Genomic DNA, 18,687 nt, shown 5'->3' with positions numbered 1-18,687 from the left:
TTAGGAATCCTGAGGGTAAATTAGTAGTTAATCCCATTAGCATAATTGTGTGGCTAATATTATCCTAAGGATAGAGAAATACTCGTCCTAGTTTAGTTTTATGTAATCTTTATTTTGTTTGTAATTGCTAGATATCTAACTGGTTCAACTCCTACTCCAAATATTTGCTTGGGATTTAGGGAGGAGGGGTGTTGGGGGATGACGGGATGTATGGCTTGTAATAAGCTTCTGGATAGGGGTGTTCGCGGTTTGGGTTGGTGCAGTTTGGGATGTAATCCAACCCAAACCGCAAATATACGGTTTTACATTTTTTCAACCCAAATCGCACCTCACTTTTGCCAAATCGAACCCCGCAAAACAGTTTTCTGCGCTTTGCGGTTTATCCATTTTTTCCTCCGCGGCATTAATTTTGTAATCTAAGAGTAAAAAAAATTTGTTAGTTCATAAATATAAAGAGTCCAAATAAATATGAAGTTGCTTACATAATTAAACATAAATAATAATTTATCAAAAGTATCCAAGTTCTTTACTTCAAAATTATTTTTTAAGTTATATACATGTATGGCACCTTGTCAAGTGTATTTAGATTTTTTTTAAGAAAAAATCATATAAAATTGCAGTTTACAGTGCGGTTTATGTTTGCAGAAATTAAAACCCAAGCCATACCGCAAATTGCGGTTTGCTTTAAATCATAAACCAAACTGCAATTTTAAAACTGCAAACCAACCTAAATCGCGAAAAAATGGTTTGGATTGCGGTTTGGTGCGCTCCAGACTGCACTCTGAACAGCCCTACTTTTGGATAAGGACCTATACAACGGCATCTCAAAGGATTTTTTCTTACTTATTAAAAAAAAGTATATTGATTTTGATGTGACATGAGATTCGATGATGAGGTTTTATTAGCTCGACTTCGAGTTTCAGCTATCCATTTCTCCATGTCTTTGAATCTCTACTGTCTTGGCGTACTAGATGATATAAATGAGGGTTATTTACAATAGAATAAATATATATTTTACCTAAGAAAATGTCGGTGAGTAGTGAAAGTGTGTCCAAACTGCAAATTACGGCAATTTCATCTTTTAAATATAAAAACTTGTCTTAAATTTAATTTCGTGGATCAATAATACTAAGTAGTATATATAATATTACTTCTTTCATCTCGAAAAGATATTTTCAATTGCAATTTTAACACTATTCATAAGTAAAGAAAGTCTTCTAAGTTATTTCTCAATATAAGCAAATTAAAAAAAAAAAGTTTTATGGAGTGTAATTTGAGAGAATATTTATAGTACACCTGGGCATACCATGCTCATGGTACACCCAAGACTATTTTCTCCAAATGAGCAAAATGAGCGAATGAGCAAATGAGCAAAATGAGCGAATGAGCAAATGAGCAAAATGAACAAATGAGCAAATGAGCAAACATTTCTACTCATTTAAGAAAATGAGCAAAATGAGCAAATGTAAAATAAGAAATGCCCATATGAGCAAAATTGGTCAAATGAGCACCTGAAGTTCTAATTTATTACAAAAATAGCCCCGATTGTACCATGTTCATGGTACACCCGGGTGTACCATGTTCATGGTACACCCGGGTGTACCATGAGTGAACACAATTCGTCTCAATGAATACATTATGATAAATAAACTTTTCTATAGTTTTTACTAAATATGTAAGTAAAATATTAATAATACAAAAAGTGCAAAACGTGAATAAGAAATATAAACACCTTTTTGAAACAGAAGGAGTATAAAAAAGTGAGATAAGATTTAGACTTCTTATATAAAGCTCAAAAACATACATATATGTGATATATCATTTCCCTAATTTTCAAATTAGTAGTTTTTTTTTGGGTCTTACTATGAGGGAGTTTCCCACGCCTTCAGCGAGTGAACTAATCTCCTGCAAGAGTTTGCTTGGGTACCTCAAAGGACAGCATCCCTCCCAACTGGGATCTTTTTCATATCCAAGATTCGAATCCGAGACCTTGATTAAGGAGCGAGAGGTCCTTAACCACTCACGCCATCCCCGGTTGATATAATTTCTATTAATAAAGATAAACAATCAAATTTTTATAGGGCGCATTTTGAAAGTAGTCTTCGTTCCCGAGTGAAAGGTGCACGAGAAAAAGTAGTGTGATTCACATTCATAAAGTCCGATTTATTTATTTACTCTATCCTTTTATCCTGTGATTCGTGAAAATGCATTTTATGTACTTCCACATGCAATTATATACGTATGGATCGGTGGTTTGGCTCGGCCCCCACCAATTTAAATGTAGTCATTAAATTTAGTTAGTTGGGAACTTTGGTATTATTCTCAGTACGAGCAACTCACGATTTTGCAAGTAAAAGCAAAGTTTCTCAACTTGTGTATAGTATTTATAAGACAAGCAATCAAGGAAACAACGATCCATCCCAAAAAATCATAGTTAAAGTAGATACTAGAGAAAGTTTAACGAAAAGATAGATTTCATGGAGGACAAAGATACGATGAGTTTATTAAGTGAGCTAAGAGATACCTTCAAAAGTGGTAAAACAAAAAGTTTAGAATGGAGGAAAACTCAACTCCAAGCTCTCTCAAATATGGTAGAACATCAAGAAAAATTGTGTTTTCAAGCTCTTTTTGATGATGTTGGGAAGGGAAAACTTGAAGCTTATAAGGATGAGGTTTTCTTTCTTTCTTATTCTCTTCTTTCTGTCACGTTTTATCTATATTTGTCGCTTTTTAGATCTCGAAGTTGTTGGTTAGTGTGTGTCAAATGTATAATATATATATATAACAGACTCAATCATTTGATTATGATGCTGCTAAGAACTAATTAATTTTCATTGTATAATTGTCTTTCTTGATTTCAAATCTTTTTCGTACTTAGGTAAAAACAATGAACATGCTATATGATTAGTTACATCCGTGTTTGGATCCTCTAGAGTTGTAAAATAACTCTACAAGGTAGAGTTTGAGCAATATCAACCATTGAATAAAAAATCAATGGCTCATATATTCTCTTTCCAAAATTCCCCCTATTTTATCTCATCAAAATCCACACCTAAATCTTTCCATTCCACCCATATGAGCCCTTGATTTTAAAATGTATGGCTCAGATACAACTCTACCTTGTAGAGTTTCACGAAAACTCTAGAGGATCCGGACTCGTTAGATCCATAGACAATTTTCCTCAGCATATATAAAAATAGTATTTATTTGATACTCGACAGTTTGGCAGTTTACCTAAATATTATTGATCATGAATAATCTTGTATATTTTCTATTTTAAAATAAGATGGTTAAAAATTAATAATATCAAATTAGTATGCGATGTAAGCGCTTAAGTGTACACTTGCTTTAGATCATGTAGTATAGGTGTACAATAACATGATTTTGTTAGAAGATCAGATAATTCTGTTAAATTGGTTGGTGTACGCATCTTATTTTTCAGCACCTAGTCTTTAAGTGACTCATTCAACATAATACAAAAAAGATCTGGACGCAAAAAAATAACATGTTTATATCTTAATTATAATTTTCTATGACTGCTGGATAGTACCTCGTGTTAAATTGATAAACATGGTAACTAAAGTTCATGAAAAATTAGGTATTTTGAGATGGATTAACAAAAATATTCACATCGACATAGAATTACTAACATGACCATTTTTTAGCACTTTGTCAACTTCATTGATCCAGCCAAATTCTAGTTTATGTTCATTGTAAACGTGAGTATCTAAGATGGTCACTTATTTTATGGGAATACCGTCACATGTAAAAGAGACAATAATAATCTATGTATTATCTATTGGCTATTACAATATATTACTCTCTTCGTCTCTTTTAGATTGCTACATTCTACTTTAAAAAATACTCTTCACATGATAACTTTGACCTTATTTAATTTTATAAACGTAAAGAAAAACATATTCATGCGGGATCTTATTTGATTTATCTCAATGTGTACTTTCTATATACTTCAGGTGGGTGGGTAGGATTTTCGGGTGGGTGGGTAGCGATTTCGGATGGGTGGTGGAGTGGTGGTGGGAATTCGCCGGGCTTCTGTGGTGGTGGGTAAGGAGGCTGCGAGGTGGGGGGAAGGGATGGGCAGCTGAGGTGGTGGGGAGGGGTGGTGGAAGAGAAGGGAGGAGGTTTAATTAATTTTGGATTAGTATATAATAAGGTTAAATTAAGTTAGTTTAATTTTGATTGATCCTGATAAGTAAGGGTAAGTGAGTAATTTTACAGCATAAAACTTTCCAATTTAGGAAATAAAAAAAAGTGTAACATCTATTTAGAAACATGCAATTTAAGGAAAGTGTAACATCTAAAAAAAACGGAGGAAGTATATAATTTTTATAATTTTCTCTTAAATATAATAATTCAAGATATTAAGCGCTCTTTTGGTATACATGGGAATTTAATTCATGTAGAAAGTTTCATTTACTAGGCTTATATTTGTTTGGTTGAAATCAAGTAATTTGCAATTCCTATGAATTTTGATTGACTAAAGGGGGTGGGTAATTAAATTCTCACATTTTGTGGGAATTTTAATTTTCCAAAGAATTTTCATTGCACCCATTTTCTCAACATCCTGTCAACCAAACAACTTCTCAAATGAAAAAATCATGGGAATTTTCATTGGATACATAAATTCCTAGTCGACCAAACAAGCACTAAGGATTAAAGTCATGCCTTGAAAACTGTGAAAAACATAATATAGCAATAAAGGAGAGAAGAAGTAATCTCTATTATAGTATAATGGAAGGGGGAGCTATAGTGTCCCCTATAATTTACTTAACCACCCATTAGTAAATCAACTACTACTACAAAAAAAGGGGATAACAAAATCAAACTCGAATATAACTGTAAAAAAATTAACTTAAATGTTGAAGGTATTCAAGTTATAATTGAGCCACAAAAAAAAAAAAACATTGACTATAAAATTTAGTATATTTATGCTGAAAAAAGTAAAAAGAAATGCTATATCAATCAAGTATCTTATAATTAATTGGGGATTACCATCACCAAAATTGATTGATGCTAGGAGCCCCTTAAGAACGAGGAAGCTAGGGTTTTTAAGAGAGAAAGGGAGGAGAGATGATGTAAAGATGATTATTTTGTTAAATAATTAAGAACATTTAGATCAAAGTATTTATTAAATTAATCAATCAATAAAAAAAATCTATCAGTAGTTAATTAGCTTAGTAAAAAAATATTCTTATATTATATAATAATATAGACGATGAATATATAAATGATAGAATTAGCTTTTAGTTAATTAGGTAGTCGTTGCTCCCAAATTATGTCTAGTTCATATTAGATATAAACATGACGTTTATTCATATGAACAAGAAGTGATTTGGAGTATTAAGTAAAGAAAATAGTATGTCTATTGAAATAGATAATATCATTATAATAGTTTGGAACTTGTTAGACTTTTGGTTGATTGGTTCTATACGAAGACAGTCTAAAAGAAATTCATCTTATCACAAGTATTCGGAAGGAGAAAATGAATCATGCATTTCTCCTCCTACCCCACCTCCAATTTTTTTTGAGGGGACCCCACCTCCATTTATAACAACACAAGTAGAAATCTTCAAAACTCTGAGTTAACTGATTTGTCAAATTATATTTTTTTCTGTATGCCTTGACAGGTTGGACCAACGAAGAAAACTATCGATTACGCTCTGAGTAACTTGAAGAAGTGGATGGCTCCCAAAAAGGTGCATTCTTAGTTATACTTAGAATGCTTACATTTCCTTTTTAGAATTTTTTTTGCGGGGATATAGCAGGATAATAGTGCATTTTGTCGAGATATACGTCACTAAATTTTTTTGTAGGGATGTACCAACATAAATTTAAGTTTTGTTAGAAGTTACCAAAAACATTATTTCTGGCGAGAAAGTCAAATTTTCGCCCTTTGACTTGCTTAATTACTTTTTGTATAGTGTGTGATATTCAATTGGTTCTATTACATTCATTTTCCTCCAACTTCCTCACTATCACTTTGTGGCTCACTCGCGGGTACCTACCAAATCAAAGGCCGAAAATTTGACTTTCTCGCCGGAAATAGTGTATTTGGTAGCTTTTAACAAAACTTAAATTTAGGTTGGTATATCCCCACCAAAAAAATTTAGTGAGATATATCCCCACAAAATGCACTATTACCTTGGTATATCTTCCCAAAAAACTCTTCCTTTTATTTCACGTTATTATTTCGATAGCATCATGAAGTATGTTATGAGCAACTAGTGATACACTGATACTTTAATGATGTTAGCATCACCTTCAATCTTAAAAGTTTTGGAAATAAGTTTCAAAAGATTCCAAAATTTTCCTACTTCCAACTATTTCCAAGAGACTTTAACTTCAAAAAAATTTACCATACACCTGGTCCCGGGTGTACTGTAAGCATGGTACACCGAAGCCCATCTTTTTGCTTATTGTTCATTTGAATAATCATCCAATGAGCAAAATGTACTAAAAAAGAAGAGTTACAAATGAGGAAATAAGCAAAAATTTGTCTTTGGTGCATCATGCACATGATACGTCTTGATATACGATGAATGAACTCCTTCAACTTAATTTTAAAGAAAATTATGAAGTATGTTATAGCCATAATACTTTACACCTCTGTATCGAAAATAAATAATAATGCTCCCTCCTTTTTATAATATATGGAAAATGATATACATAGCCCTTAGGGCTATGTATAAGGTGCTTAAAATGGAAATATAATTTTGAATCAAGCATTTATTACCTCAGTTGATGTGAAAATGTGTCTTGAATTCTTAAATTGTTTCCATTTAAAGAAATGTATTTAATGCTTATATGTAGCCCTAAGGGCTACATATAACATTACCCATAATATATACATCTTATACTTTATAGTTTACACGTTTCAAATACTCTAAACTTTGGTCAGAAACTCATAATTGATGATTTTTATGCGAAAGTACATGATCACGTGGAATATTATTAGATACGTCTTGATATATATTTTCAACCTATCAACTTCTTACAAAATTTTGTTGATACTTATACATATCAAATTTTGCAGAGTCCCACCTTATCATAGAGCTTAGACTTTTTTATTGTACAACCATCTAAACCACTAATTGGATTAGGATCTGGGCTGATCCAAACAAAAGTGTTAGAATTTGCGAGAAGCGATCAATTGTAAATCCTTAGGGTCACTCAATCACTCCCCTAATTTAAAACGCACTTTGACTGATTGATTATGCAGGCAGGTTTGACTTTGCTATTATTGCCCTCGAAGGCAGAAATAATACCTGAGCCATATGGCCTTGTTCTCATACTGACATCTTGGAACTACCCTTTTGGTCAGTCATTACCACATCTTTATACTTCATTCTATTAATATCGAAACAATTAGCTAATTCAATCTTATTAACAATGATGTTTAACTTTAATGATTAGATTTGGCATTGGAACCATTGATTGGAGCTATAGCTGCAGGAAATGTGGTAGTGATAAAGCCTTCAGAATTAGCACCAGCAACCTCTTCTTTTCTTGCTAACACCATTCCTCAGTACATGGATAACGCGGCGATTAAGGTCATTGAAGGAGGTCCTGAGGCTAGCCAGCAACTCTTGCAGCAGAAATGGGACAAAATTTTCTACACTGGTGGGTGCAGGGTGCATTGTGCATACCCTGTTGATTAATACTCCATACAAGTATTGTTAACTTAATTGTCTGACTAATTTCATTGAAGAAAATGCAATCATATTGCAATGCACTAAAACATCATTTAATTTGATCAGGGAGTCCAAAGATTGGTCGCATAGTGATGACAGAAGCTGCCAAGCATTTGACTCCTGTGGTTTTAGAGCTAGGTGGGAAATGCCCCATGATCTTTGATTACTCCACAATATCTTCCAATCTCAAGGTATGAAAGAGTGGTTACTTGGTTAAACATAGAAAGTTCAAGTTCCTGAATAATAAACACTAATAAGTAGATCTTCCCGCGTTCAATGGAGGAGGTTGCGTACCTAACAATCTCTCAGAAGAAATAAACAAAATCCATTTGAGTTGCATTTAACAATCTCCAATTAAATCAAACAACCTTGAATATGAAACTTGAAGCTAATAATGTGATATATTCTTGCTGATTCGTTAAACTTTGCAAATTTGTTAAAGGTGGCTCTTAGAAGGCTAATATCTGCTAAGTGGGGGGTTTGCTGTGGGCAAGCTTGCGTGGCGATAGATTATGTGCTCGTGGAGGAGAAGTTTGCATCTTCATTGGTTATACTCTATATAAACTTCATTCCTATACTATCATGTACTTTATAAAACAACTCTTTTTCATGAACAATTTCGTGATTAAGTACAATTGGTATAACTAATGTTCTACTTTTAGGTTGATTTGCTAAAGGTGATAATAAGAAAAGTATATGGAGATAACATAGAGAGCTTGGCAAACCTTAGCAGGATTGTTAACAAGCGCCACTTTGACAGAGTTTGTAGTTTCCTTAAGGATCCTATGGTGGCAGCTTCGGTCGTGCACGGAGGCTCATACAATGAAAAAAATTTGTAATGTTTCTTCTCAACTAATTATAAATCTACAAATACAAATGATATGCATATAATAGTAAAGTTAATAGTCAAGATGGGATATGTGTAATTATCATGATATGAAGGAAAATCTTCTACTTTCAGGGTTATTGAGCCAACAATCTTGCTGGATCCTCCACTTGATTCTGCTGTCATGAACGAGGAGATTTTTGGCCCAATTTTGCCAATTATAACTGTGAGAACATATATACTCCTGTTTTTCTCTTAGACAGTAAACACTCTTATATGGTGGAGTATATATTTGGTGTCCTATATGAAGTTTTATGATGAAAGATTTACTTATTACAGTTGAAGAACATTGAACAAAGTATTGACTTCATCAATATGAGGCCGAAGCCACTTGCTCTTTATGCATTCACTCTCAACGAAGCATTAAAAACACGAATAGTCTCTGAAACATCCTCAGGAAGTGTAACTTTTAATGATGTTTTAATTCAGGTAATTCCTGCAATCTTGTGAAAATAGTAATACAGTTAGTTACAATATATTGTTGCACATCTTCAATAATAACAACATATGGTGATTGTTTGGTTGGTGTACATTGTAGTATGTATGTGATGAACTGCCATTTGGAGGAGTAGGGCAGAGTGGGATGGGGAGATATCATGGCAAGTACTCGTTCGATGCGTTTAGTCATGAGAAAGCTGTTCTGCATAGAGGCTACTACCCTGATTTATCCATGAGGTATCCACCATGGAACGCGTTCAAGATGGAGTTTTGTAGGTTGGGTTACAGTATGGACTACCTCAATCTCATACTTCACTTGCTTGGCCTCAGAAAATATCCCAAAGATGATTGAAACAGATTGAATATAAGTATAATCTCATCATATGAACACTTGTTGTTAAGCTTAATTTGGCTTATTTCTCATTTTGCAATATAGATGTTGGTTTTGTAACACTCAAGGTACATTAAGTTGAAAGTATATTTAAATCATAAGCGCTACATAAGCATTGAAAAACAATACAAAATGTTATTCAATCCTCTGAAGGATACCTGACTATCAAACTGTTCTATTTGTTGTATGGAAATAAGTTGTGGATTTCATTATATCGTTTCAAGGGTGTTCGACATAATTAGAAAAGCAAATCGAATGTGCAAGAGGCTTCATGAGTATCATGAATCATCGTCGAAGGAGGAGCCCCTACAACTGGACCAATATTCAGCTACAATGTTACTAAAGGATGAGTTGCACTGCATAAGTTTAGAGGGTTCACCAGCATGAACTGATTTAGGGGGTTCATTAGTTGGTGCAATATTAGCTAATTGGTTTGCTAGATAGGGACCTAAATATGAAGCAATATATCATAAGAGACAAGCCATCAGTATTGTTTTACCAATCCCTGTTCTTCCTAAGATTCCTACTCCCATATCCTCTTTAATACTGCAAGTGATTTCCCTCAGCACTAGTGGAGCGCTTAGCTGGTACTCCCTCCGTCTCTTTTTAGTAGTTTTATTCTATTTGTGGGTGTTATTCACATGATAACTTCGGCCTTTTTAATTTTGTATATAGAAAAGAAAAACATAGACTATGTGGGATCTTGTTTGAATCCTCTCTCAGTGTGTACTTTCCAAATATATAATTTTCTCTTATACATAACTCAAGATATTAAGGTTTAGAGTTGCGTCTCAAAAACTGTGAAAAACATAATGTAAAAGAGATGGAGGGAGGAATTTATCGAGCTTGTACGTGGGACCAGATTGACATACATAACCAATACTCGATTTTTTTTGAAAAGGCTAAAGTAACACTTGATTTATTCAATTACCCTACTATACTATCAAGTATGAAAGCAACTGGTGTATAATTACAGTAACTTAAGAAATCAAGTGTCAATTATCTATAAATGGGCCAAAAATTAGTTTACTCTAATTTCATAAACCCTAATTTTACAAATTTGTAAAATTACCTTTAAATTGTTGAAATTTCTTCTGCTTTATGGATAGGGATTCGAAATTTGGTTCATATTCAAAGGCCTAAACTAATTTTCGTTGGAGTGGTGTAGATGTTGAAAATTTGCCAAAATTTTGAACTTTATTATACTTCATATACAATTGACGAGGTAAGAAAATCCGTCCACTTCCGGACTGAGTTCATGTTGATCACCTTTAAGTTTTAGTTAGGAATTAAAAATAGGTTGGGTAGGGTGGCAATCAGGTCGGGTTATGTCAGGTTTAGGTCAATCTGACTTCTTTTTCGGATCAATTACCTCTAACAACCCGACGTGATTTTAATTTCAGGTCAAATATCACCTGAACCCGACCTACCAGGTTTTGGGTTGACCTGAAATCAACCAAATATGACTTGATTTATATTTTATAATTGCAACAATTTTATGTTATAAAATCAAAGTATTGCAAATCCTGACTTCAAATGTCAATTAAATCAATGATTCAAACTTCAAAGGCATAAATTAGCCACTAGTCGGGTTAGGGAGACCAATAACAATGGGGATTATATCACTTATGGGAATATTATACTTCTTCCGTTTCAATTTAGTTGTGACACTTTTTATGTTAAGAAGTTTCAATTTAGTTGTGACATTTTTATAATAACGCCACTTTATCTCTCTCCCATCATATGAAATCCTTTTATTTTCTTTCTCTATCTCTCTCTTTTCCAAGAATTATCTAGAAGTTCGTGATTTTAAAAGTGTTGCAACTAAATTGAAACGGAGGAAGTAGTACAACATATATCAAATCATTGACAGCCAACTGTCCTCCATACGCAACAAGTGGGTCAAACGATATACTAATCCATACATAAATAAAAAAAATGCAGACGACATTGAAATTGAACCAGAATCTCATTCTCCCTTCTTTCCATTCAATTATCAGAATCAAAGACGACGGCGGATCCCTCTTGCGCTTGCGCATGTTGAAGCTAAGGCGCTTAAATCCGTCAATATATCATCATCAAAATCGAGGTCAAAATACTCAACACAATCATCATATAAAGCCAGTAACAATATTTGCTCAAACAACAACGTCAATGGCTGACACAAATAAGGAGGTTGAGAGGATAGAGAAACAACCTCCGGCGCCACCAGATACGGCGGCGGAGAAGAAGAAAAAACAATTGCCGCCGCCGCCGGAGAAGCCAGAGGCGGGGGATTGCTGTGGAAGTGGTTGTGTTCGATGCGTGTGGGATATTTACTACGATGAGCTCGACGCTTATGATGAGCTGTTAAAGGAATTCAACCAATCTCCTGATTCTGTATAATTGCTAGAGTAGTATTATTTCTTTGCCTCGATTGGATCCTAATTTTATTACTGCTTTTTTAAAGATTCTCTTTCTCTATTCAGATTTCAGTCTTGTGATATTGTCATTGTATTTTACATCCCCAAGCTGGATGTAATTTTTGCTAATGTAATTACTCTTTCACTCATACGACCTGTTTGGTAGTCGTTAATAAATTGTGGTTTATGAATGAATTTTATGTCTAATTTTATTAGAGAAGCACTTTTAAAATCTCTATGAGCTGATATTTTTTCTCCATGGACAAGCAATTTTACCCCTAAACTTGTGTTTTTCTCTAAGGCTTCGTTTGGTAGGGCGTAAAATATTTTCAGTGTAAAATGATTTTCATGGAAAACAATTTACAATGGAAAACACAATTCCAAATTTAGTTTTCGGTTGTTTGGTTCGATGTAAAAAAAATGATGAAATGAAAGGAAAATGAAATGAAATGAAAGGAAAATGAAAGGGGAAGTAACGAGGTAGTGAGAGGAGTGTACAAGAGAAAGAAGGAAAATAGTTTTCCCTTCATTTTGAAAGGAAAATGGTTTTCCATCCTTGGGAGAGTAATTTTACCCTAAGGGAAAATGGTTTTACACTCTTTTGCCAACCAAACAATGTAAAACTGAAAATAGAGGAAAACAGTTTTCCGGAAAAACGTTTTACGCCCTACCAAACAGAGCCTAAAGAGAAGCAATTTTCATTATCACTTATTACCACCTACAAGGTGATATTGGATGTGAATGAAAGTTCAAGAAAAGGAGGAGATACTTTAGGATAATGCATTAATATGAAGATGGACAATGATATTTTTCACAAATTTACACAAATTCATTTACATTACCATCATTTATAACCAACAATCAAACGAGTCGTATTATATTTCATTGTTTCTAATTGTTTTTTTTTTGTTCTTCTAGCAATATCGGATTCACTCATTTGATCATGTAGCCCTTATATACACGTTTTCAAATGGAAATAATCCAAACATGATGCAACTAATATTTAGATTTTTCCCAACATATTTTGTATGTCACGTGACAATGCAACCCTCTTATATATTCGAGAAAATAAAAGGAATTTATGGAATTTAATTCAATAAAGGAATTATTTAATTGGTTAATGTGTAGTTAATTGTACTACATAGGATATACATAAGTTGTAGAGAACGTATTGTGTCGGACTCGTCCGACCATAATCTTGGTCGGACGACTTTCAGGTGGTTCCAATTTTTTTTCAGGTAGTCTTCATTTTTTTTCAGGTGGTTCCAATTTTTTTTCAGGTAGTCTTCATTTTGTTTTCAGTTAGTCTTCTTTGTTTTTCAGTTGGTTTTTGTGCTTTAGTTAGACTTACTTGGGTTTCAGTTGGTCTTTATTCTTTTTCAGGTAGTCTACATTTTTCTTCAGGTAGTCTTCATTTTGTTTCAGTTAGTCCATTATTTCTTTCAGTTGGCCCATTATTTCTTTCAGTTGGTCCAACTGAAAGAAAAGAAAGTCCAACTGAAAGAAAAGAAAGTGCCAACTGAAAGAAAAGAAAGTCTAACTGAAGAAAAGAAAGTCCAACTGAAAGAAAACAAAGTCCAACTGAAAAGAAAACAAAACACTAACCTCTACTTTCTCTCACTTTCTCCTTCTTCTTCATTATTAAACAACACTCATTCCCTTTGGATCATAGTTAAACAAAACAGATGTTGAATATTCTTCTAGTGAGGATTGCAAAACATATGTTAAATATTCTTCTAGTGAGGATTGCAAAACAGATGTTGAATATTCTTCTAGTGAGGATTGCGAAAGAGATGTTGAATATTCGTATACATCAAAAAGGTTCCGTAGCATCATATTCTCCGATTTCATTGCATTGAGTTCTGTTTTGCAACCCAGAGTATAAGCCATCTAGAAAAATCCACGAACTTCATGTCGACATTACTTTGTTCTCCTCAACACTTCATGGAAACAACTCTCATGTGCATCAGCAGATAAGTCAGAAGTAAAACAATGCAAGAGCAAGCAGCTGATGGATGGCCAAGAGAAAATTCCAGCATTTTGCGCACAGATGTTGATTATTCTGATGACTACCGACGGAATGATCGCAAATCCTTGAAGATTGATTATGGCAGATTTGAAGGATTATATGAAAATCCAGAGAAGAAGAAGAAAGAGGAGAGAGAATGTGACATAAAAAGTGAAGCAGAAAGAAGATGTATTGGGCTCAGCCCGTCTGACAGTAAACAATACGTCAGACGGTCTGACCCAATACTTTCACTAAGTTGTATTATTATATTGAGAGTTTGTTTACTAATATATATACCATTGAGACATGTACATGGTCACATTGAAAGGGGTTTTAGTATCAAGATGTTTCATAAAAATCCATTTGTCTCCACGACTTCATTTTATAGAGGCGTGAGGCTTACAAGGCTATAAACACTCTACAATAGTATATTTATCACATAAAAAGCGCTATCTATATCATTATAGAAAGAGTGAAGAGGTGCTCTTCTCAGCAATAGACATGTCTCTTAATTGAAGAGATTGCCACTAATTATAAGTCAAGCTATGGTAAGCATGCCCAATTGAGGGTGCGATATAAAGATGACCAAGAGGAATTTAGATCTTTTATTTTCTAGATAAATATATTGTCCTTTTTTAGATTAATGATCGAGAATGCATATGGGGTAAATAAATGGTTTTTTGAGAAATTATTTTATTTGCTAGCTTATGTATCATCATCTTAAGATAGGAAAAAAAATTCACACCAAAAAAAAAAAAAAAAGATAGGAAAAAAAAATTAATGAATACAAATATCTTAAACGGTTATTCTATGTAATTCAAATGGACATCCTGAGTAAATTTTAAATTGTCTCATAATTGCATTATGATTTGGTATTGAAAAATCTCTAGAAAGCTTGTTTGGATATTAAACCACAAACACCTAGTGATATATTTACTCCCTTCTTTTCCTATTGTAACATAAGAATTTTTGTTACACTATTCACACAATACCACATCACTAACTATTGTCATTTTACGTACTGGGTTGTTGTCTTGTTACATTCGTTTTGATATATACTTAAAAAACATCATTATTTTTAAATAATTTTTACTAAAACGCAATTAAACATGTAAATTTATGCATTGAAAAACGTAAAAACACATAGGTTATACTTCCTTTGTTTTAAAATAAGTGAAACACGTATCTTAAAAAACTCTCACATAAAAGAGAGAAACATTTCACTTATATCAAAGAACGTAGGAAGTATTAGAAAAAGAACATATAAAGTATTTTTTTAAGACAAGTTGAAGTCCTTTATATGTAAGGGAGATTTGGGATGTGGTGAGATTCGATTCCAAATTCTCTAGAACGAAAATATACCAATACGTTAGGTTATCACTAGCTGCTTATAAACGAGGGAAATACAAAGTAAAGTATTATACTATTATCATTTTTTTTCCATAACCTTGGTAATTGGTATGTTGAACGGTCGACAATTGCTTGTCTTCAGGTTCACCAATATCCTTCTCACAAGTCATTCTCAACCACTCCACCAACCACTTTCCTACAACCATTCTCGTCGCATGGGAGGCACCACCACCAAATTCTTTCAAACTCAACTTCGACGGATCAGTCCGCCATAATCTCAATTCCTCATCAGGTGTACTACACAAATTTGCAGCAGCAGGAGTAATTATTAAGGACTCCACAGGGGCACTCCATTCGGCATTAGCAATCAACCTCGGCACCACCCACAGTCTACATGACTGAAATTCTAGCCCTTCATCATGGGCTCATACTTGCACTCAACCGCAACATCAAACACATCATCAACTCAGTTAATGCTATGTTTGGATATGAAGATTTCATTTCAAATTATGGATTTGGATGAAATCTATTGTTTGGATGGCATGGAATTTGAAATCATGGAATTTGTCCAAATTCTTATCATAAGGCTTGTATTAGTAAAATATAAAATTCAAGTTATTACCTTGTCATTTGAAATTCTCTCCTCATACATATCCTAACTCCATGAGTATCTATATCCCAACTTCACTCATTCTTTCTAATATTTATTTATCTCTCTCTTTTAGTAAACCCACACTTTTTCTCTTTCCTCCATTAAACCTCTATTTCTCTTCCTCTATCAAACCCCCTTTACAAAACAATGATTAGGAATTGAAATACAAACTTCAAATTCCAGATTTCAATTCCATTATTTGAAATGAAATACAAGTTTCCAAACACTACCTAAAGGAATTTGGCAACCACTGTGGCAAATCTCCACCATTGTTCAAGATATCCAGACCATCCTAGCCTCTTTTACTTCATGGAACATACGACACATCTACAGAGAAGCTAATCGCACGACTGACTGGATTGCTAATGTCAGTCATTTAGTTCAATGAAAATTATGTATAGATGATTGTCCCACTACTTCTGCTCTTCATCACATTCTTGTAAGTTGTAACTGATAAGGTAGGAGCTCCCCTCGTGTGGAGGGTTCCTAACCTTTATTTTTCTTACCTTGTATTAAAAAAAAAATGTTGCTTCCCCATTGTAAAAAAAAAAAAAGAATCATGATCTACGACTTCATTACCATTTTTATAGATTTTAGATTGGGTGTGGCTTGATGGATTAAAAGCCTATGTATATAACGCATGTTTATAAATTGAAAACATGGCAAATAGTACGTTACGTGTTTATGATAGAGATGACCACTAGTAGGTGTTGGGCGGGCTGACTAAGATTTCACGGTCCAGGAACGGATCGTGAAATTTATGGTGTCGGTGGGCTGATTCATAGTTGAAAAATCTTGGCCCATATCGGTTTGTCGCTGTTTTCAAGGTTAGCAGAGACTTATGAGGTTTGTGAGCCTAGCGGGATAGACCGAGCTAGCGGTCTAACATGAGAAATTTTATCTTTTTTCTTTCAAAATTATTGAATCATTGAAATTATTCATCATTGTTACATAAATAAAATCTTTAAAATTAGTTAATATATATACTTATTAATATAATAAATAATTTTATTATTTTTGAATTCGATTGAATTATGATAAATGCAATTTGATTAAAATATATATAATTGGGTTGAATAGTTAGTTGGGTTGGGCTGGTCCTATTCAGTCGAACTGGACCAATTTCGTGAACCGGACTGGATGATTTTAGTAGTGGACTTTTATAGGCTGAGCTCAAAAATTTCATCGCATGATCCATCTATCCATTTCACTGTTCAAGACGGGATGGACAAAGCTTTTCGCAGACTTGACCCACATGATCCACGAGGTAGGTTGGACTGAATGAGTTGGATTGACCTGCACGGCTGGTCATCTCCAGTTTATGACCAGTTGCACGCGTTGACAATAGTATAAGAAAAATAGAGAGCAGAGCATAAGAAGACGGCGTCATCTCAAACTAAAGAGAGAAAGATGAAAAAATTTCATGGAGATGCTTCGAATTCATCTCAGATTAGGAGAATCATCTTCCTAATAATGGCGGCCATGATTTTGGCGAGTGAGAGTGGCGGAATAAAAGCAGCCATGGCCAGCAATTCTGCTTCTGCCTTCGTCAACAACATCATCTACTCCAATCGTATCGCCATTTTCTCCAAATCTTACTGCCCGTAATTCTCTCTCTCTCTCTCTCTTAATCATCAAACCCTAAAACAGTATTTCCGTTGTAATTAGGGTTTCTTTTCACATATCATATCAACTTTCGAGTTTCATTTTGCGATCATCATTTTTTGCTGATTGAAGTTCACGCATTTGACATTCTATTTTGATTTTGATAAAATTGGGAATTTTTTTTATTACGGATATCAATTTTTCTTTTGTTATGAGTGAATTATGAAATTAGATTACAACAATACATTAAAAAGCTTAGCGAGTTGATACTTTATTAATATTGTACAATCTGCTCATATGATACATTGATACTGAACTTTCCACCTAGGATACTCCATGGTATTTGTTCTTTATGAAAATGAAATGAAGTTTGTACACTTTTACCATATAGTTTAAAATGTTACATCATACATGCTGTCGTAGTGTTATTTAGAATTCGCAAGTTTGAATCATATTGTGGCCTTCTTCGGCGTGAAAGTATCGATATTATTTTATGATTATTGACATTGATGTTAATCCTATGAACAGATACTCTTTGCGTGCCAAGCGTGTATTCAAAGAACTGCAAGAACAGCCATTTGTTGTGGAGCTTGACCTTCGAGGTACTTAGTGAGTTGATTGTTAGTTTATGTCATATGATGGTGGTTTCTAATGTTCTTGCATATGATCACCATTTTCAGATGATGGGTCTCAAATTCAGGATGTTCTTCTTGAACTGGTTGGTCGACGTACTGTTCCACAAGTTTTTGTGAATGGCAAGCATATTGGAGGTTCAGATGGTGTGTTATCTCTGATTGGATTTTAAATTTCTCCCACAACCACATAAATTCTGTTTACCATGTTTCAGCTTTAAGTTTCATTATCTATAATGATGTTCATCTGGTCTCTTATTCAGATCTTCAGAGTGCAGTCTTAAGTGGGGAATTGCAGAAGCATCTCTCCAATAGCTGATGACTCTTCGATAAAAAAGAAGGGCCTAATTGGTTTTGTCAACACAGTTAAACCATGTCATGTTATTGTTCTTTTTGTCTGATGCCAGAAAAACAAAATACATTTTGTAAGCTTTTCAATACATTGTAAAGAATTCCCCCTTTAGAAATCTCAGTTAAGGAATTGAAGTGATAACTTGATACTGATTTTGCTTGCTTTTGCAAATTGATTCTGAATTATTGAATGAGAATGACATTATCTTTACTTTTAAAGGTGCTTTCAGCTGCTATCAATCTAATCTTTATGTGTCTAA

The 18,687-nt window shown here is 33.7% G+C and overlaps 3 protein-coding genes across 3 annotated transcripts; all 3 read left to right on the top strand.

The window, feature by feature from the left end:
* The first annotated feature begins 2,401 nt into the window (after nt 1–2,401).
* Nucleotides 2,402–9,639, top strand: LOC104895106 (aldehyde dehydrogenase family 3 member F1). Its single transcript, XM_048637807.2, has 10 exons — nt 2,402–2,672; nt 5,649–5,717; nt 7,241–7,337; nt 7,435–7,641; nt 7,779–7,903; nt 8,155–8,259; nt 8,375–8,547; nt 8,674–8,764; nt 8,878–9,027; nt 9,137–9,639. Exons 1-10 carry the CDS (start codon nt 2,478–2,480, stop codon nt 9,386–9,388), a joined length of 1,464 nt encoding a protein of 487 aa, XP_048493764.1. The 5' UTR covers nt 2,402–2,477; the 3' UTR covers nt 9,389–9,639.
* Nucleotides 9,640–11,332: 1,693 nt separating this feature from the next.
* LOC125494190 (uncharacterized) lies at nt 11,333–12,036 on the top strand. Its single transcript, XM_048637794.2, has one exon. The coding sequence runs from the start codon at nt 11,366–11,368 to the stop codon at nt 11,810–11,812; it is 447 nt and encodes a 148-aa protein (XP_048493751.1). The 5' UTR covers nt 11,333–11,365; the 3' UTR covers nt 11,813–12,036.
* A 5,137-nt stretch (nt 12,037–17,173) lies between these two features.
* LOC104895104 (glutaredoxin-C3) lies at nt 17,174–18,646 on the top strand. Its single transcript, XM_010681523.4, has 4 exons — nt 17,174–17,443; nt 17,973–18,046; nt 18,125–18,223; nt 18,340–18,646. The coding sequence occupies exons 1-4, from the start codon at nt 17,250–17,252 to the stop codon at nt 18,393–18,395; spliced, it is 423 nt and encodes a 140-aa protein (XP_010679825.2). The 5' UTR covers nt 17,174–17,249; the 3' UTR covers nt 18,396–18,646.
* Nucleotides 18,647–18,687: the final 41 nt, after the last annotated feature.

The sequence above is a fragment of the Beta vulgaris genome, chromosome 6 (genome assembly GCF_026745355.1).
Source record: "Beta vulgaris subsp. vulgaris cultivar EL10 chromosome 6, EL10.2, whole genome shotgun sequence".
Classification (NCBI taxonomy): domain Eukaryota; kingdom Viridiplantae; phylum Streptophyta; class Magnoliopsida; order Caryophyllales; family Amaranthaceae; genus Beta; species Beta vulgaris.
This window is presented reverse-complemented; position numbering and strand designations above follow the sequence as displayed.